Raw genomic sequence first — 18645 nt, 5'->3', positions numbered from 1 at the left:
GGTCCCTTTTTCTGAGGTTGGTCCTTTCTTGGTCCAGTACTGATTTTTGGAAATGTGTAAAATTTGGATAGTTGGACATTATCAAGTACTAGAGGTAGAACAGAAAATAGTTGCTGAGCGGAAAATAGCCCCTCTCTTATGGACAAGGAGTAAATGGCTCCTGACATAGATTGTGTCCCCTAGTCTTTTTTTTTTTTTGGTACCGGGGATCAAACTCAGGACCTTGTGCTTGCAAGGCAGGTGGCAGAACCACCTGACATAGATTGTGAATATCGGATGTTCAGGGTCATCACAGTGTCTCCTTTTAGTCCTTTTCCTCCTTTCCAATTTTATTTTAATAATTAAAAATATTGCTGATCACACTGAATGACTTCTATCAGAGAGGCAGTCTGTCCCAGAAGGACCAGTTGTGGGCCATCGGGTTTATGACGACCATAAAACCAGAGCCAGATCAGAACATGGCCTCCCTGAGTGACAGGGTTTCTGCCTCTGCCAGGATCTCCCATCAACTGACTGCTTTGAGTATTTGTTTTGATTTGGTTTTTTGTTCTGTTTTGTTTCCTGATGCATGTGTGAATGTGCATGTGTGTACACATTTTAAGATATAAATGAAACAGGTGTGTAATGCCCTCTGCCTGTTAGAAAGACTAAAGCCATAAAAATAACAAATGGCGTGTATTTGCTAGAATGTCAAAGTTATGAGTTTATTTTGTAATGATGTGCTCCTGCCTTCATGAGGTAAACTGGCCGTGGCGGAGGTGTTATTAGTAATATGGACTCAGTGGAGCAGAAAGCCGAGTGACCGAGAGATCAGTGTATCAGTCAGAGAGAGGGCAAATGGAAAGAGACAGCAGGAGAATGAGAAAAGAGCCACAGCGCCTGGGCTGAGATTAAAGATGGACTGAAAGGAGGGTGGGAGCTCAGTGGTCAGAAATGGTCTCTCCCCTGTTCACAGAGCTCCTTCAAAGGAGCTGCCAGCATGTTGCTCAGCTTGGGGCTGCTGGTAAAGGCTTGTTCTCTGTGCTCCCTTATCAAGGAAAACAGTAATCTGAGAGCAATTTTGCTTTCCATATTCTTTCAGAAAAGTCTCTTATGTCCTTCCTAGCAGAAGTCAAATGGAAACAAGGTCAGCTGGGTTACTGTGAGGTTATTACTTTGGTCACCAACTTCCTCAGCCTTTGGAAGGTCTTGATATAGGGACTGACCCAGCACACAAGGGAACCGCTCAAAGCTCCTAACAAGAAGGGCCAGTTGGGAATATAGTGGTACAATTTTCTGCCCCTTAATTTATTAGGTTCTCCCCAGAGACTGAAAATGAATAAAAGTTAGTAAGGAAGGAATTTTGTGTTGCCGTTATTTTTTAAAGGATTGGAGGAAAGGGAAAAATACAGTAAGTGCTTCACAACTGTTTAGAGCTCTCCAGGGCTAACCTAGATGACTGGCAATTAGCACACACTCAGCAGTTTGCAATAGTCAGTGATCAGGCTGCCCGGCTCCATCTGCTGGGTCAGAAAATCTCCCTCCCTGAAAGAAATTATTAACCAATCTTCAAGGGGAAAAGAAACCCTACAATTTCCAAGTCCAAGAATATTTTTCTTTCTTTCTTTCTTTCTTTCTTTCTTTCTTTCTTTCTTTCTTTCTTTCTTTCTTTCTTTCTTTCTTTCTTTCTTTCTTTCTTTATTTTTTTGGTACTGGGGATCGAACTCGGGCCTTTGTGCTTGCAAGGCAGGCAGCAAAACCACTGAGCTAAATCCCCGGCCCTTTTTTTTTTTCTTCTTTAAAGGAAACTTTGTGGCTTCCAATTGCAGGTGCCCTTCGACCTGGCAAGGGTTAAACTCCAGAGAAACAGTGGAGAGGAGGCCCTGAATTCCCTCCAGCCTTGGAAGGGAAGGGTGGAGGGGAAGCAGGCTTGGGAATAAATCACAGCCATGCACCCAGCACACAAAGAAGACGAGATTCAGGGGCTTGTGTATGTATCTTGAGTTGGTGCTTCAGGATTTTGCCAGTCTTGGGGCTTGTGTGTGGAGATCAGCTTTAAAAGTCAAATGCATGGGAAAAGTTAATCTTTTAGAAAAATGAGGAACCTAACCCCCTACAGGATTTCTTTAACTGAATTTTATCATCACTAAAGATAGGCAGAATATGGGCATATGTTGTCTTTTTTTGTGTGTATTTTCATAACAACTCTTCCAGACCTGCACATAATGAGGTAGCCCTGCCTCAGAGTCCCAATCTGCATACTACTTCAGTTTAGTCTAAGAATGCTATACATATCTTATTGTAGCTAATAGAGAAAGAGGTTGCTGTCTTTTGAATTGCAACACGATGTGTGATTGTACAAAGTCTTTTGTTTTTTGTTTTTTGTTTTAAGGAGAAAGCTCCTAATAGTCCTTAAGAACAACCCATGGAGGCAGGAATCTCTGTCTTGTGGAAGAAGGAACCTATTTCAGTGAAAATTATGAAATAGACTGTGTCTTTTTTTCTGTGGTGACAAATGTCTTTTGTTCATTTCTCTAGGTCCTTGGGCGGGAAGTATATACCTCCAATAACCAGCTTGGGGGCATCCAGATCATGCACAATAATGGAGTGACCCACAGCACTGTTTGTGATGACTTTGAAGGAGTCTTCACTGTCTTGCACTGGCTGTCATATATGCCTAAGGTGAGCCCTTCCTACCCAACACTGACTTTGCTGCAGAACTGCCACACCACACTCACTGTCTTCTATGTTAGTGGGCCCATCTTTATGGTGGAAGAATTTTTTATAAAAAAAGTTCTTTGAAAACTGTTGATTTCTTTTTTAAGGCCAACTTATGCCTTCTACTCTTTTTTTTTGGTACCGGGTATCGAACTTGGGTCCTTATGCCTGTGAGGCAGGCGGCAGAACCACTGAGCTAAATCCCAGGCCCAATGCCCTCTACTCTTAAAATGTCTTTAGATTTTATTATTGAAGCCTTTTTAAAATGATTTTCTACATGGACACCTTCTCTCCTATCTAGGCTCAGCTCAGTCCTAGCATATTAAAGCTCTCTCTTCATTGTGGTTTTTCTCCTTTGCAATACCCTTCTGTTCTCTGGGAACTTCCCAGAAAGCATAGGCATACTGAAATCAAGAATCAGAATGTACAACTTTGTGCCAGACTCCAAAATGAAGCATGAGACCTGAGCATGTGCTGAGGGCTTGGCGCATAACTGAGATGCTTCTGGCTAATGGTCAGGAGCAATGGATGTAATTCTAAATGTGGTCTCTGCTGTCTTTTGTCTATAGCTGTTGTTGCTGAGTTGGAGTATGTGATTGCTCTTCACTGATTGTTGTGTTCTTTCTCTCCCAATCTCCTTTTAGAGTGTGCACAGTTCAGTTCCTCTCCTCAACTCCAAGGATCCTATAGACAGAATCATCGAGTTCGTCCCTACAAAGGCCCCTTATGATCCTCGGTGGATGCTAGCAGGTCGTCCTCATCCAAGTATGTATGTTTGGGGACCTTGTAGTAACCCTGGCTTTGAAGCTTTTAGACTTGACTATTTACTTACTTAAACTACTTTCTGTTTCTTTTTTCGCTACTGGGGACTGAACTCAAGACCTTGTACTTGCCAAGCAGTCGGAGTGCTACTGAACTACATCCCTGGCTCTCTTTTTCTTTGAGGCAGGGTTTTGCTGTGTGGTTCAAGCTGGCCTTGAACTTGTAGAGATCCTCCCTTAGTCTCTTGAGTGCTAGGATTACAGATGTATGCCACCACACCTGGCCCAAAATGCATTTTAAAGATTAAAATTTTTTTTCTAAGTAAATTTTTTATTGAGATAGCTGGACAAAAGTGGTGGATGTATACAATCCCAGCATTCTGAAAAGCTGAGGCAGGAGGATCACAATTTTGGGCCTAGCCTGAGCAACTCAGCAAGACCCCATCTGGAAATAAAAAATAATAAAAGGCCTGGGGATGTAGCTCAGTGTGAAGGGCCTGTGTTCAAACCCTAGTACCACCAAAAAAATAAAGGAAGGAAGGAAAAAAAAGGCTACAAGGGAAGGGCACTTTCCTTTGGCATATTATTCTCATATATTTCTAAATTTTGCTGATGTTTTTAGAAACAGTACTAGGGGTCAGGACCTACTACATACATATACTAGTTCTGCTACTTGCTATTAACTTGGGCAAGTTACTCACTTCCTCTATGCCTTAGTATTCTAAAGTACAGATAATGGCAACCACTGAGCTACATCCTCTGCCCCCTTTTTTCATTTTTTATTCTGATACAGAGTCTCACTAAGTTGGCCAGGCTGTACTCCAACTTGTGATCCTTCTCCCTCAGCCTCCCAGCGTGCTGATATTACAGGCATGTGCCACTGAACCAAGCTAGCAGACTTCCCAGTTCTACGTTTGTACTGAGTATAATCTGCCCTTTAGGGACTGTGAAGCCCAAACTGCTAACCAGTTGCTCCCTTCCGCCTAAGCAGCATAGGAGGCAGGAGGGTTTTTTTTGTTTTGTTTTTTGTTTTGGTACCAGGGATCGAACTCCGGTCCCTACGCCTGTGAGGCAGGCGGCGGAACCACTGAGCTAAATCCCCGGCCCAAGGCAGGAGGATTTTTAAAGAAATAAACATTTCCATCTTAAAATTTATCCTCTAGTTCCAAATCATTGTTATTGAAGTAAGAATCATGAAGCTGGGCATGGTGGTTTCCACACCTGTGGTTCCAATTACTTAGGAAACTGAGGCAGGAAGATTGCAAGTTTAAGGCTTGCCTGACAAACTTAACAAAACACTATCTCAAAATAAAAAGGGCTGGGGATATAGCCCAGTGCTACAACACTTGCCTACCATGCACAGGGTCCTGGGTTCAATCTCCAGTACTACCAAAAAAAAGAGCAAAAAAGAGAAGAAAGAAATTAAAATTTTAATATTCTGATGTACCTAAAAATTTGATCTGGAGCCTTCATTGAAATTTGAGCCCCTCTTCTCATGTGAACAGAAGTGTGTGTAGGTGGGCATTGTCTTGGTCATTATTAACTGGGTGCACAGAATAAAATGAAATTTCTGATAAACTAAGTTTTCTGTTTTTGGGATAATATTTTTTTCATCAACTCTATAGTAATTCATCCTGCTGTCCATGTACAGCTAACATTCGCTTCCAAATCGAGTGACTTCAGATTTTAATTTAGTGGAAGCGTTAAAGAAAGCAGATGATTCCCTGTGATAAGTTAAAGCAGATATCTTCTAGGTGAAAAGTTAAAGTCATTTATTAGAGAAGATAGTGCTGTGATATTCTTCAAACTGACGCCCAACACGAGACTGGAATCTAAACGATCAGCTTTGGGCTCACGATAGAGAGATAATTTTGAAATGGATGATCACATTTTACACTGGGGCCATAGAAGCAAGGAATGTAGAACACAGTAATTACAAGTTTAGTCTTGATAAAACACTCTCCATCCTGTTTAAGTCAGCAGAGGTTAGCTTGCTCGGATCTCCACTTTTAATTGGTTTTGGACTTGGGTTTTTAGCGGGTGGAGGGCCATGTTCAAATTAGAAGAATCACAGAGAAACCATGAGCTGAGAGGGCAAACTAGGAAACAGTTATTTGCAGAAGCTTTTATAGGGCCTTGGTCAAACATTCATACCTGTGGAACAAAAGGTTTTTTTCTTAAACTAAGATGTTGAAAGTTGTCAGTGAAGAAAGTTCTATATGCAATGGAGGTTAATAGCATTAAGTGTATGCATCTTAACCATTACATTTTTGCTCTGTCAAAAGTACATGTTCATGGCCCTTTCTTGTAAAAAGATTGTAATTTTTCAGCTGAAAATAAAGTGGATCCTTCTTGTTGCTTCTTTAGCAGAAAAATTGAATCCCTTATCTTTTCCCCAAGTTTGGGTCCTCATTTGATCATTAATATTTATTATTTGACTGCTTTCATCTCTCCTTTAAAAGAAAATCAGTGGACTCAAACAAAATTGTTAAGCAAGTTTTAAAATAGATATTTTGAAAACATCTCTAATGACTTGGCTACCTTTTGACAAATGTTTGTAGTGTCTTGAAAAAAGCCAAGTTATTTATATAAAAGCATGCAAACTTTCTGCTAGCTGAACTCCATCGTTTAACAATAAATGATGCTTTTGCTGATAAATGATTCTTTTTATGCAGACTAGCAAATGGAACAGGAGATGATGTCTTAAGGCAGTTGAACATTCAGCTGACTACTGTTTGCATCTATTATAATATGGTTAGAAACAGCAACAAATTCCCCAAAATTACCCCCAAATCCTACGTTAAATTCACCAGATCGAGTACATTGTCAATAGATTGACTTATTTCTTTGTTTTCCTTATGCAGCCCAGAAAGGTCAGTGGTTGAGTGGATTTTTTGACTATGGATCTTTCTCAGAGATTATGCAGCCATGGGCACAAACTGTGGTGGTTGGTAGAGCCAGGTAAGAACACTTTTGTTTTGGAAACTCATTTTCCTCCCAACTGAAAATAAAAAAGGAAAGAGCCATGGCTATATAGATTTTTACCAATAATGCTTTCTTTGTCTAAACTTTCTAAGAATATTGGAATATAGCCATTCCCAAGGCAGTCTTAACTGGAGTACTGGTTTCCAGTAGTTATCTGATGTATCACTCCAATGATATCCTTAATCTTAAGGCTGATTTTGACAATATTTCCTCCTTATAATGCTGAAAGAAAACCTTCTGGGGGCCTATTGAGTCCAACCACAATAGCCATAGCCCACCAATGACTTTCTCTCCTCCAAAGACCACTTACTTTCAGGAACAAGTGGCAAGTGAATCAGACTTCTTTTCTATATAACCTGAGAGAAGTTTCTTCATGTTATCAAGATTTCTTAAGTGATTTATGTACTGTATGGGATTATAATCAAATTTGAATTACCAAGAAAAAAATTTACTTGAAACAGGCATGAATAAAATAAGGTAGAGTAGGCTGCTGGGATACCCATATTTTTCAAGTGGGAAATTGAAGTTTCTATTAAATTTTAATATCCACTCTGAGAAGTGCTTCACTCAACAGCAAGCTCCATGCGAAATAATCTGCAGCACTCACTATAACAAGCACCTGCCAGGGCTGATCTTAATCTAGTTCTGCACTGCAGAGACATGCTGCCCGAGGGACCTGCATCTGGAGCTCACCTGCCTCTCGGGGGGCAATCAGTTTTCCTTATCTTGGTGAAAAGTGGCACCTGCTCAAGATTCTCAAACATGCCACTTGGGTTGAGATTTAGATTCTAGCCTTGGAAATAATTCTAGGCTTTGTGGTTCTCTCTGTACAGCAGGTCAGCACACCTCATGCTGCCAGTGACAAGGAGCCATCAGATGGCAAATCCCACAGACAGGGTCTTCCACTGTGACTCTGAATAGGAGTCAGGCCTGCAGTCAGCACTGACAGAAACTCGCCGAAACTAACTGCTTGTTTTCTTTACAGTCTCAGGTCTTTTACCTCTCTCCCAGTGAGAATTATTCTTCATGCCAGTCAAATTCCCACTGTGGAGCTGGAGCTGGGACATGCGCCAGAGCTAGAGCCCTCTCACCCAGGATCTGTTGGCTCTTTACAAAGTCCTAATATCACACTAGGACCAACTTTTTGAAAATTTGTCTCTCATCTATTCTGCTTCAGTTTTCCTGTCTGTAAAAAACATGATAGATTTTTAAGCCTCACAAAGTCAAACATTTGTTAAAGTCTTTAAGATCTTCCCATGAGAAATAAGAGAACAATGTTTTACACTTATGATTGGAAGAATAGGGATTGTTCTACAACTCAGATCAGTCAAGCTTAGCTTTGGTTAGCTCTGCCATTGTTTATTCCGACACCCACTCTGACTTCTTCCTTTCTTTCCATCTGATGAGTTCTGGGCCTCTTACTCCAAGCACATACACATGCTCACAAGTATATAAAACAAAAATGGAACTAGCTTCTTTCAAAAGCAATGGCATTTCAAGAAATAAATATAAATGTATTCTTCTGGGATTGTTACTGTAAGTGCTGCCAAAACTCATCTTTGGTATGTATGTTTGGAATATGTGTGCTATTGGCTGTAAATTGTCTTTTATTATTCCATGGCACCTTGTCCAGGGACACACTATAAAACAAGATGTAGCATCTTCATGTGCTAGCCTGATAAAATTTATATGAAGTATAATAGAAAACAGAAGTTGTTCTGAGCTGTTTTCAAGTTCAATAAATAACTGTAATACTCGGATAAAGATGTTCTTTATTAGGTCACATGGGCCCTAATATATAAGTTATAAGTTACCGATTTAGGGTGGCTTTTGCAATTACAAGTTTCCAGTTGGATTGTTAATCATTGTGAACAGAAATATTTCTAAACCCTCCTGTGTACCTCCTGCTCGTTGTCTGGTTGTCTAGAGGGCTTTTGATTTTTATTCAGTGCAGGCAAGTGACAAGGGGCTAGGTGGTCTCTACTCATGCCCCCATTAGGCCTCTAGTGATGACAAGAATCCATTTCCAGTACCCAGTGTATCAACCAAAGACCATCCTTTATGGAAAGTTTGTTATGGAGATGCTGTGGTGAATGAGACTATATAACCTGTCCCAGCCCCAACCCCAAGGAATGTGATGAAGACAGTGAAGATTGAATCATTTTCCAGAATAAGAACTCACCCTATACTTCATGCCTCTGCCTGCCTCCCTCCCTCCCTCTTCCCGTCTCAAATTCTGATTTTTCCTAGAAAATCTTTATGAAGAACAAGTTAAGAAGGTGTCATGGAGTAAGAGAAGCCTTAAGTACCTGAGAAGCTTTTTAAATTAACATAGCTTTGAGGTTAAATATATACTTTCAATATAGATTTCACCAATATTATTATTCATAATTATCCCTATTTCTCTGCCCTCTTCCAGTGAAAGAAAAAGTTAAGGGTTTGTTTAACCACTTCCCTACTCTTGGCACTCCCCTCTTCCCCCAGTCCTGGGGTTTGAATTGAGAGCCTTCCCACTGAGCTATGTCCCCAACCCCTTTTGATTTTTTTTTTTGAGACAGGGTCTCACTAAGTTGCTAAGTTGCCCAGGCTTAGCTCAAATTTTTGATCCTCCTGCCTCAGTCTCCCAGAGTACTGGCTGGGATTATAGGTGTGCACCACCATGCCCAGCTTGGAACATATTTCTCATCATTTTCATGACACACATACACTATATCCACACCCAATTCTAAGACCTAGTGTGTATACCCTCAAGTTTTGTCTGGGGCCACATTATTAATATTCCATAGAAAACTACAGCTGTATTTCCACAATGCCATTAAAAGTTACTGACTTTCAGATTCCTACCACCTTTCAAACCATTTCCCACCATCCTTATCAGCAGATCCTCTGGAATGAACTGAGCAAATTCATTTGGCAACCACAGTGGTAGATGTGTGCGTCCACAGGCTGTTGAGTCCAAATGTAGAGGCTTCCCTTACTTAACTCTTGGTTTAAATTTATTCATGTTGGGGAATTTCAGAATAGGAATGATTCTGAGGGTGGTTTTCCACCATAATACAAACCCATAGATTCTCATATTTAACCCCTGGAAGAGTCAGATTCCAATCTGCTAACTGTGTTTGCTTCTTTTCCCCCAAGTGTTGATGTGTGGTTGAAAATAAATGAACGGCTATAATCTTGACATGATTGGTTCTTATGTGGCTGTTTTTTATCAGGCTAGGAGGAATACCTATGGGTGTAGTTGCTGTAGAAACCCGAACAGTAGAACTAAGTATCCCAGCTGATCCAGCAAACCTGGATTCTGAAGCCAAGGTAAATCTCCTCAAGCACACTGTGCGCCTGTGCTTAGAGCTTCTTTGTGTTCACAGCTTTTTTTGCAGTGTCTGTCAATATATCAGAAGCATTGCAAACCACCAACTTTGAATGGTATGAGACCATAATCTGCTCACTTTTAAAATGATTCTAGGTAGACTGCAAGCCAGGTTCTGCCTGAAAAGTTAAACAGGCCTTTACACTAGTCTTGTTGATGCTAGAAAATACTCTAGTTTTGTTAGGGAGATGGCCTTATGGAAAGGCAGCTGAGACAGTGCTGTCTCAGTGATCCCAGATTCCCTGAGTACCCATGTGGAAGAGCTACAACCAGAATTAGTAATCCAGTCTGTCCTAATGCCTGGCATGGACACCACAGCCATTTTTTTTTCCTTTAAAGGTGGATTGATTACCTTTTCAAATCCTGACACCATCCAGAAAGTGAGGAGTGGGGGAACTAAAAAGTAGGCTACTCAGCCGGGGATTTAGCTCTGTGGTTTCGCCACCTGCTGCACAAGCGCAAGGACCCAAGTTTGATCTCTGGTACCAAAAAAAAGAAAGAAAGCAAGTAGGCTACTCAGCAGTGTCACATCAAGTGTCTGTTGATAAACCACAATACAGAGAACACTGTACTAAGCAGAGAGGTGTAGAGATGGCTTGCCTTAAGGCGTTGTAATTGAATCATATAAAGTTGCTTTTGTGAAACCTGCATGAGGGTTCTTAGGACTGCCTTCTCCCAGTAAATGCAGTTAAGTTTTCCCCCTTTTAACTTTAAGGAGTGGTGGTGTAATCAAAACTGAAAAAGAAGAGTATTTAACAATGTCAAAGGTCCAAGACCCTTTCTTTTTTCCTTCAGAGATGATCTTCTTGAACAAGTTTTTGGTTGGTTGGTTTGATTTTGAGTTTTCCATTTTTAATAAATAAAATCCTATTCATCTTAACTGTATTGTTAATTGGGTCTTCTTTGACTTTCCCCAACAGATAATTCAGCAAGCTGGCCAGGTTTGGTTTCCAGACTCTGCATTTAAGACCTATCAGGCTATCAAGGACTTCAACCGTGAAGGACTGCCTTTGATGGTATTTGCCAACTGGAGAGGCTTCTCTGGTGGGATGAAAGGTGATTGGCCTGGCTGTGGGCTAGAGGGTATCACTGATTACTGGGCACTGTGAGGTAGGGGAGGAAGGAGGGTGGGTTTAGATTCCACAGAGCCTGTGGTTGCCCTGACAGCCCATCACTCTAGGCTTTTGGGGGGATTATGCTCCCTGTGAGTTATCTTCTGAGTTGCAACTCAAATGGAAAAATATAGTATATTTTCTGGTTCCATACAAAATTACAGAGTAATGTACTAATATTATCTAGTTGAGCTGTTGTTGGGGATTTAGCTTTCATAGGTAGGTTTTGCACAGTTCTGTTGGTCTTGGGAAATAGAACTGTGCTTATCTCTGTGCCTCTATTCTGGGCATGTTTTTCAACCATGCAACTCTCTTAACATTCTGCAGTGACCAAGATACTGAAATTAGCATCAACTAGAAGGAAATGAACAAATTCTGTACCAGAGGCTGTTCTTTGTGGCAATTTGTGGTATGTTTTATTACCCACCAACAGCCCTGTGCCTGTGGCTCCAGCAAGATTAGACCATTATTACAAAGGCTTTGTTTTGTACTATGGGAATTACTTAGTGATTAGCCTGTGTGTGTCACCATTAACTGAGAGTTCTCCTTGAACAAAGCCACTGTGGACGATATAGAGAGAGCCAGTGGAGACATAACTCACCTCTTAACAAAGTGATGCTGTCTCTCCAGCAGCAGAGACCTATGGCCATGCTAAGGTCGGAGACTGTACACTTGGAGGCTGAGTATGAAGATGGGTGTAAACCTCATTTATTTCAGGATACTGAGGTAGCAGAAGGATTAAGGAAATTGGAAGGAAGGAGAAGTTGATATGCTGGAGTGATTAGAGACTAATAAGGATATATAAAATGTGGAGCAGTGAACTCTTAGTATGGTATGCAGAAGTAGCTAAGAACAGAAGCACCCCTATCCTTTGAGGGAAGAATAGTGTGGGGAAGCATCCCTTTATAAATGAAAACCATGTGGTGAGAGATATTCAGAATTTTTGCCAATTAATTTTTTTTCCTTGCCTGGCTAGGAAGAACCCTTTATGGCCAGACCTCCCTGGGAAAATGTAGAGTAGTTTCATTTTTTTTGGTTTTTTAGTTGAAAAGTAACCTTTGCCCATATTTGTTAAAGAACTTTCACAAAGGGTCCGGGGATTTAGCTCAGTGGTTTTGCTGCCTGCTGCACAGGCGCAAGGATTGGAGTTTGATCCCCGGCATCAAAAAAAAAAAAAAAAGAACTTTCACATTTTGCACTTCTTGGAGGAGACTTTGACTGTGCATGCAAATTAATGTTTGTATATTTTTTTTTAACTACTAAGGTGATTTTTTTTTTACCAAGATAATAAATCAGTGGAAATATCGTGAGAGATTCCGAGTACAATTCTACACATTTTTATTGAATTCCTGTGTGCAAGGAACTATAGTAGCAACCTCAGAGAAAACAAAAATATGTCTCAGGCATTGCTTCACGAAGTCAAGGAAAAAGTCTTGAGCAGGATTGTAAAGTGATAATGTATGAACAAAATACCAGGAGGTTCAAGAGAGGTTCGTACCACATCAAAGCTGGGAAAAAAATGAGTAGGCCAACTCCCCTTTCATTCCTACATATGAGGTTCAGTTAGCATTAGATTTCACTTGATCCCCAATTCCTTGACTGGAAAGCCCTGAGAGATAATGCAATGATATCTTCCTTGGTGGCCTTCCTGCAAGGGCAACAGGTGAATACACTTTTTCCCAACACACATGTGGGAGGAAGTCAGCCCAGCTATCTTATCTAACTAGAGTTCAGAGTTCAAAAGTGTCAGAAATACCACTTCCAGGAAAAGCAACGATTCTGCTGCATATTTTAGTTTAGGCCCAGATTGCCTGCTAGCCCTGTAACAATAAGAAGAACAACGATTAAGATTCATTGAGTGCTTTTCACGAGAAACTGTGCTAACCATTTTACGTATTTTGTCTTACATAATCTTCACAACATGCATCTCTAAGAGGTAGGTTATATTGTTATCCACATTTTACACAAATTGAAGTAAATTTCCCAAGATGATTCAGCTAAAAATGACAGAATTGGGAGAGGAATGTAGATCCTTCTGATTTCCTGTAGCACAGCTGGCTGATCTGAGATCTCAGGACTGGAACTAGATAAACTAGAGAATCTGGAGAAAAGTGTTAAGATTCTTGAGAAATTTATAATCTACCTACCCCCTACCCTCATTTAAGGACATCTTTTGTTACTGTGAAGAGAAACTTCAGGACCTTAGAAATGTTACTTTTTTATGTGATAAATATACATAATAATACTGCCCGGTGCAGGCCAGTAATCTAAGCCAGTAATCTGTACTTGGGAGGATCACAAATTCAAGGCAAAGTTAAGACCTTGTATCAAAAAACATAATATTTATCACTTTAACCATTTGTCAGTGTATAATTCAGTGATGTTAAATATTCACAATGTTGTGTAACCACCAGTACTATCTATAACCCTAAACTTTTTCATTATCCCCAACTTAAACTCTGCACTCACTAAATAGTAATTGCCTATCCCCTCTTCCCCCCTCTCCTGGTCAAAATTGAGTAACAGAGCAGGACCAGTTGTGTCTTCTGAATTTTGGTGCTGATGCATCCTTTTATATATCACAGGAGATAAATAAGCTTTAGGGAAGATAGAGATCTCTGTGGAAGTAGGAGAGGGAGGAACTGAGCCTTTCATATTTACATACAGGTCAGGATGTTCCTGCGTATTATCTCATGTAAAGGGACCTAAACTGAGAGCCTCTTGTCATTCTCTACATCCCTTGGGGAGATGTTTGCAGTTTTGGTTTCAGTACTGGCTGGGGATTATGCAGGGAGGGAAAATAAACAATTATGCCATCCCTCAGTGCACACAAACACACAGCCAGGAGCCGACTGCACTGTGGGTAAAATGACTCCAAAATTGTGTGTAATGAGTAGGAAAAGATTAGAGACAGCTCTTGCTATGCTGAAAATTGACATTAGTGGAGGGGAAAAAAAAACTCTTTACTAGTCGGCCTAGGAGGTCTAATTCGAGCAGTAAAAATATAAATAAATAAATAAAAGCTTGTCAAGATGGTATTGGTGCTTTTTTCCAATGAGCTCTATCTGGCCGGAAGGCTATTCAGCATAATGCAAAATTAAATTATAAAAACTGGCTGAATATTTAGATGGAAGAGCCATTTGGAAGCAGTTTATTTAGACGAACCGGCAATGACCCACAACAGGGAGACATCAAGCGTGAAATTTACTAGAAATTAGCACCAGGGTCCCAGCCTCAGCATGAATAGCTTGATAGGATGCAAATCCCAGTGATATTAAGCCGCCTCACTGCTGGTGCTACAGGGTCACTCTCAGTTGGCTTTTCATGTTATACTTATTATTTTTTCCTGGGACAGGTTATAAATAACAATAAAAAAACACATTTATTGAATACTTTAACTAGAATGAAAGTCTATTTTAAAGTCTCTGATTACTTGGATGTTGAAATACAGTGTTCCCCCGGCCGTAATGAACTCATGAGAGACATTATGTATATACAGCTTGTGTATGTGTGATGTTTACCTTCAGCTTCTAACAGATAATCTTGCCCAAGCCAATGAAATCTGTTCCACTTTGAGAGTGTGGGGCTCTGTGGCTCAGGCACCTTGTTCTCTTGTTTGGTACATATGGCTGCCACAGTTTATCCACATTGTATAACAATGAAAGCCCTAAGCAGGGTTGGTGCCTGGGTGCTAAAAACATGCTTCAAAGGCTGTATGTGAACACCAGACATTTGCCCAGAATGCTAGAAAACTCAGAGTTCCTATCTGTCTCGTGAAGAACCTATCAGTATTTTCCATTTCCAGGTGCATTTTTCAGGACCGAGAACTGACAGCATATGCACAGCTTTAAAATTCCCTAGATTGATTTCTAAGTGTCAACCCTTGGGAATCCTCCTCTCCTGCTACTCTTGGTTGTGTTTTCCCCCTATCTCTTAACTATAAAGGGATCTCAGACAATTGGATATCAGATTGTTGCCAAATGTTTAAAGTTACCTTTCAAAATGCATCGTTTTGGGACAGCTGCAATTCAGTATGAACATGTTGATTGTAGAATTTGTTTGTGTGTTTGTTTGTATTTTAATAGTCTGCTGTTTGGGTATTTTGTTGCTTAGACTGAGGGTCTGTTGGTTTTCAGGTTAGATAGAGGCATTATTTTAGCCTCAAGCGTGTCAGCTTTAATGAAGCCTGATGCCCCTTTTCTACTCTGAATTGCTGTTGAAAAATACTTGTTTGGCAGCCAGATCCAAGCCCATCACATAGCTGCTAGTGACATCAGTACAATTTCTGACATTTCTACCCATAGAGGAAAATCCAAGCAACACTTGTAGTATTCAACCATTTATTCAAGCCTTTTTTTCTGGTTTTATTTTTACTTAGCTATTACATTCAAGGTTAGAAAGAGATTACCTCAGCCTCATGCTCTTTCCTAGCAATAAAAATGAGAGTAAGAGTGAGATAGTAGGAGGTGAACTTTTAAAGCCGAAAAGATCTGAGTTTGAATCCTGTCCCTGATGCAAGTTTCCATTTACTCACCTGAAACTCTAAATGATTCATGTGTGTGTGCGTGCATATGTATATGTGTGTGCGCACCATAATCCGGGGTACACAGTAAGCTGTCCATAATGATGAAAAAGAGGAACCAAAGTCCATTTCACAAACATGAAAAATGCAAATACACTCAGCTTCATTCCAGACACTTTCTGTATAACATGAAATTAAATGGCTTTAAAAAATTAAATGAATGAAAATATATTTTAAATAGTTTTCCCATTTTGGGGGTTGGACATGTTAACCATAGATAGTACAGAGATAGATTTTGATATAAATGATTTGAACAAACAAGTGAGTAAAAAGCAGGAAAGGGGCTGGGGTGTGGCTCAGTGGTATAGTGCTTGCCTAACATACATGACGATCTGGGATTGATCCTCAACCTTTGGGTAGGAGAGAGACTAGAAATTTTGTCTTCATTTATCCATAACATGTTGTTGGTTTTTTCACCTCCCCAGGTAGAATGACTTTTTATGCTGTCTTCTATTTATCTTTACCTTTTGTCTATACCTTCACTTCTCTGTGCACAAGGGCAGTGAGGTCCCTCTTTTCTGTTACTTGTTCTAAACTGTACTCTTGGCAGCACTGAAAAATGTACTGCTAATTACATAATTATTTTATTATGTAGCACTGGTTGAAATATCCACTAAAGAATTAATTTAGTTAAAATAATTTAAACTGAGCAATTATTTTCATAACTACAGAATTAGCGTAAAGCGCTTAAAGTCCTTTATTCTCTGCTCTTCATACAGCAGTTGTATAATTAGCAGTAAATTTTTTTTGGTCTTTGCTTTCCTCCCAAGGGAATAAATGTCTTTGCTCTGATCATGTATACAGAGTATAGGACAATACACATTCTACATAGTGTAGGGAGTGTTTCCTGGACCAACTTGGGATTTTTGAAGTCTTCACAGACAAGCCAGGTTGGGCTGTGGACAGAGGCATGTGCCTTGCAGTGAGCTGCTCACTGATGGTTTATATAGAACCATTTTTACTTGGGAGAAAGTGTCAGTTTAATTTGCCAGTAACTACAATGAAAGCAGTTTCTATTTGGTTTGCTCTTAACTTCCTGAAAAATGCTTCTTTGCCTTGGATTTCCAGAATTGATCTATTCCAAATTGAGATCTTCTCTTTGATAGGAAAGTTTGAACTCAGTAAAAACCTGTTATTTGGTGTTAGAAAGGATCCATTGTGACTTCACTGAAGTATTCATTAAGCACCTGGAGTCATAAAGCTAAAACATGAGCAGTGTTAGACTTCAAGGAGCTGGGAAATAGGAAGAAGTCCATAAAAAGTTGAGAACTAAATAACTGATCCAGCTTTCCAAAGAAGACTCTATTTATGTACCAGGTTTCCTTTTCTTCAGGCTGCTCCTGGCCTTGAGGGGATTACAGAATGTACTCTACCATAATGAAGAGGTGGTGGTATGTGGTTATGTGATATTATATACTTTTTCTTTCACTGGTATCCTATAAAAATGTAACTATAGCCGGGGATTTAGCTCAGTGGTTCCGCCGCCTGCCTTGCAAGCACAAGGTCCCAAGTTCGATCCCTGGTACCAAAAAAAAAAAAAGTTGTGGTGGTATGTGGTTATGTGATATTATATACTTTTTCTTTCACTGGTATCCTATAAAAATGTAACTATAGCCGGGGATTTAGCTCAGTGGTTCCGCCGCCTGCCTTGCAAGCACAGGGTCCCAAGTTCGATCCCTGGTACCAAAAAAAAAAAAAAAAATGTAACTATAGTATTAAGTAATTTGGTTTTCTTTCTTGTATTCTTTCTAAAGTGTGTATGTGCTCATTCATTCATTTAGCAAATACTTACTGAACACTGTGTTCCAGGAACTAGGTAGGACAATGAGGTTACAAAGATGAAACATCTAGTTTTTAAGGATAAAATTTCTGAAGGATCAATTTCCAATAGCTGTACACTTTAAGAGTTCATCATATGCTAAGAATCATGAGAGGAAATGAAAAGAGGTAGAATAGTTCTTTCAGAAAACTTAATGTAGTGGGAGAGATCACATATTGACATGAAAAATACTCAACGTTTGCAGAGCAAGTGTGAATTAATGTGGTGAAACCTGAGTACAGAAATTCAGATAGGATATAAAATGGATATACAATCTGGAGGCCTTACACACTGTATCTTATGAAAGACAGTACATTTCTCTCTTGTGCTTTTGAAGATCATCTGGGGTCTTGAGTGTAATATGGGTGGATATACCAATCCTTAGTCTTTAGAGTGGCCAGTCAGGATCTGAGGTGACTGTAGCCCCCAGACCTGTCACCTCTAGCCATGAGCACCCTCCTCATGGAGTCACAGTGTGCCATAAAAAATATTTTCTGGGGCCAAGGATTTAGCTCAGTGACACCACACCTTGCAAGTGCAAGGTCCTAAGTTCAATCCCTGGTACTGACCCCCTGCAAAAAAAATTTTTTTTTCTGTGTGTGCCATGATGTGAACAGTATTTGGAGAGGATAAATATCATGATTTCCAATTTTTCTCACTCTGTAGATATGTATGACCAAGTGCTGAAGTTTGGGGCTTACATCGTGGATGGCTTGCGGGAATGCTCCCAGCCAGTGATGGTTTACATTCCTCCCCAGGCTGAGCTTCGGGGTGGCTCCTGGGTTGTGATTGACCCCACCATCAACCCTCGGCACATGGAGATGTATGCTGACCGAGAAAGCAGGTAGAGTGCCTTCCTTATTTCTATTCATTGACTCTAGGGACCCTCTAGCTGTTGGTTTCTTCCTAGAGAACATTATAACCAAGACAATTTCATTTGAATCTTTCTATTGCCACAGGACTCCCAGGTCAGAAAAGTAGGCTTTCTAAATAATATCTGCTTCCATGAGATGGAAACCAGGCTAGAATTGAGCGTTCTCAGCATAATCCCCCCCTGCTAAATTCCTTTACCATGAAGTCCTCTCTTCGAGGCACTGCTAAACTCCCGATTCTCACCTCCCTCTTGTTATTCACCTGCACCTAGTTACTGTTTTCATTGTTGGAGTTTTGTTTTGATTTGGGTTTTTTTTGGTTTTGGGGGGTTTTTTTGGTACCGGGGATCGAACTCGGGTCCTTGGGCTTGCGAGGCAGGCGGCGAAACCACTGAGCTAAATCCCCAGCCCTTGATTTGGTTTTTAATGATACAGAGGATTGATCCA

At 40.3% G+C, this 18645-nt stretch overlaps 1 protein-coding gene across 7 annotated transcripts in view; it reads left to right on the top strand.

Annotated features, from left to right (window-relative positions):
• Acaca (acetyl-CoA carboxylase alpha) overlaps positions 1 to 18645 on the top strand; it is a 301033-nt gene that overhangs the window by 251285 nt on the left and 31103 nt on the right. For all 7 annotated transcript variants that reach the window (XM_087191888.1, XM_087191890.1, XM_087191887.1 and 4 more), the window contains 6 exons: positions 2518 to 2661; positions 3342 to 3462; positions 6323 to 6419; positions 9659 to 9755; positions 10734 to 10869; positions 17993 to 18170. In XM_087191888.1, the coding sequence (XP_087048014.1) occupies positions 2518 to 2661; positions 3342 to 3462; positions 6323 to 6419; positions 9659 to 9755; positions 10734 to 10869; positions 17993 to 18170 (773 nt within the window). The remainder of the gene's footprint in view (positions 1 to 2517; positions 2662 to 3341; positions 3463 to 6322; positions 6420 to 9658; positions 9756 to 10733; positions 10870 to 17992; positions 18171 to 18645) is intronic.

The sequence above is a fragment of the Heterocephalus glaber genome, unplaced genomic scaffold, assembly GCF_053883595.1.
Source record: "Heterocephalus glaber isolate CG9 unplaced genomic scaffold, H.glaber_assembly_v1.0 deba00001564, whole genome shotgun sequence".
Taxonomy (NCBI): domain Eukaryota; kingdom Metazoa; phylum Chordata; class Mammalia; order Rodentia; family Bathyergidae; genus Heterocephalus; species Heterocephalus glaber.
Note: the sequence above shows the minus strand (reverse complement) of the source record. Positions and strands in the feature narration are given on the sequence as shown.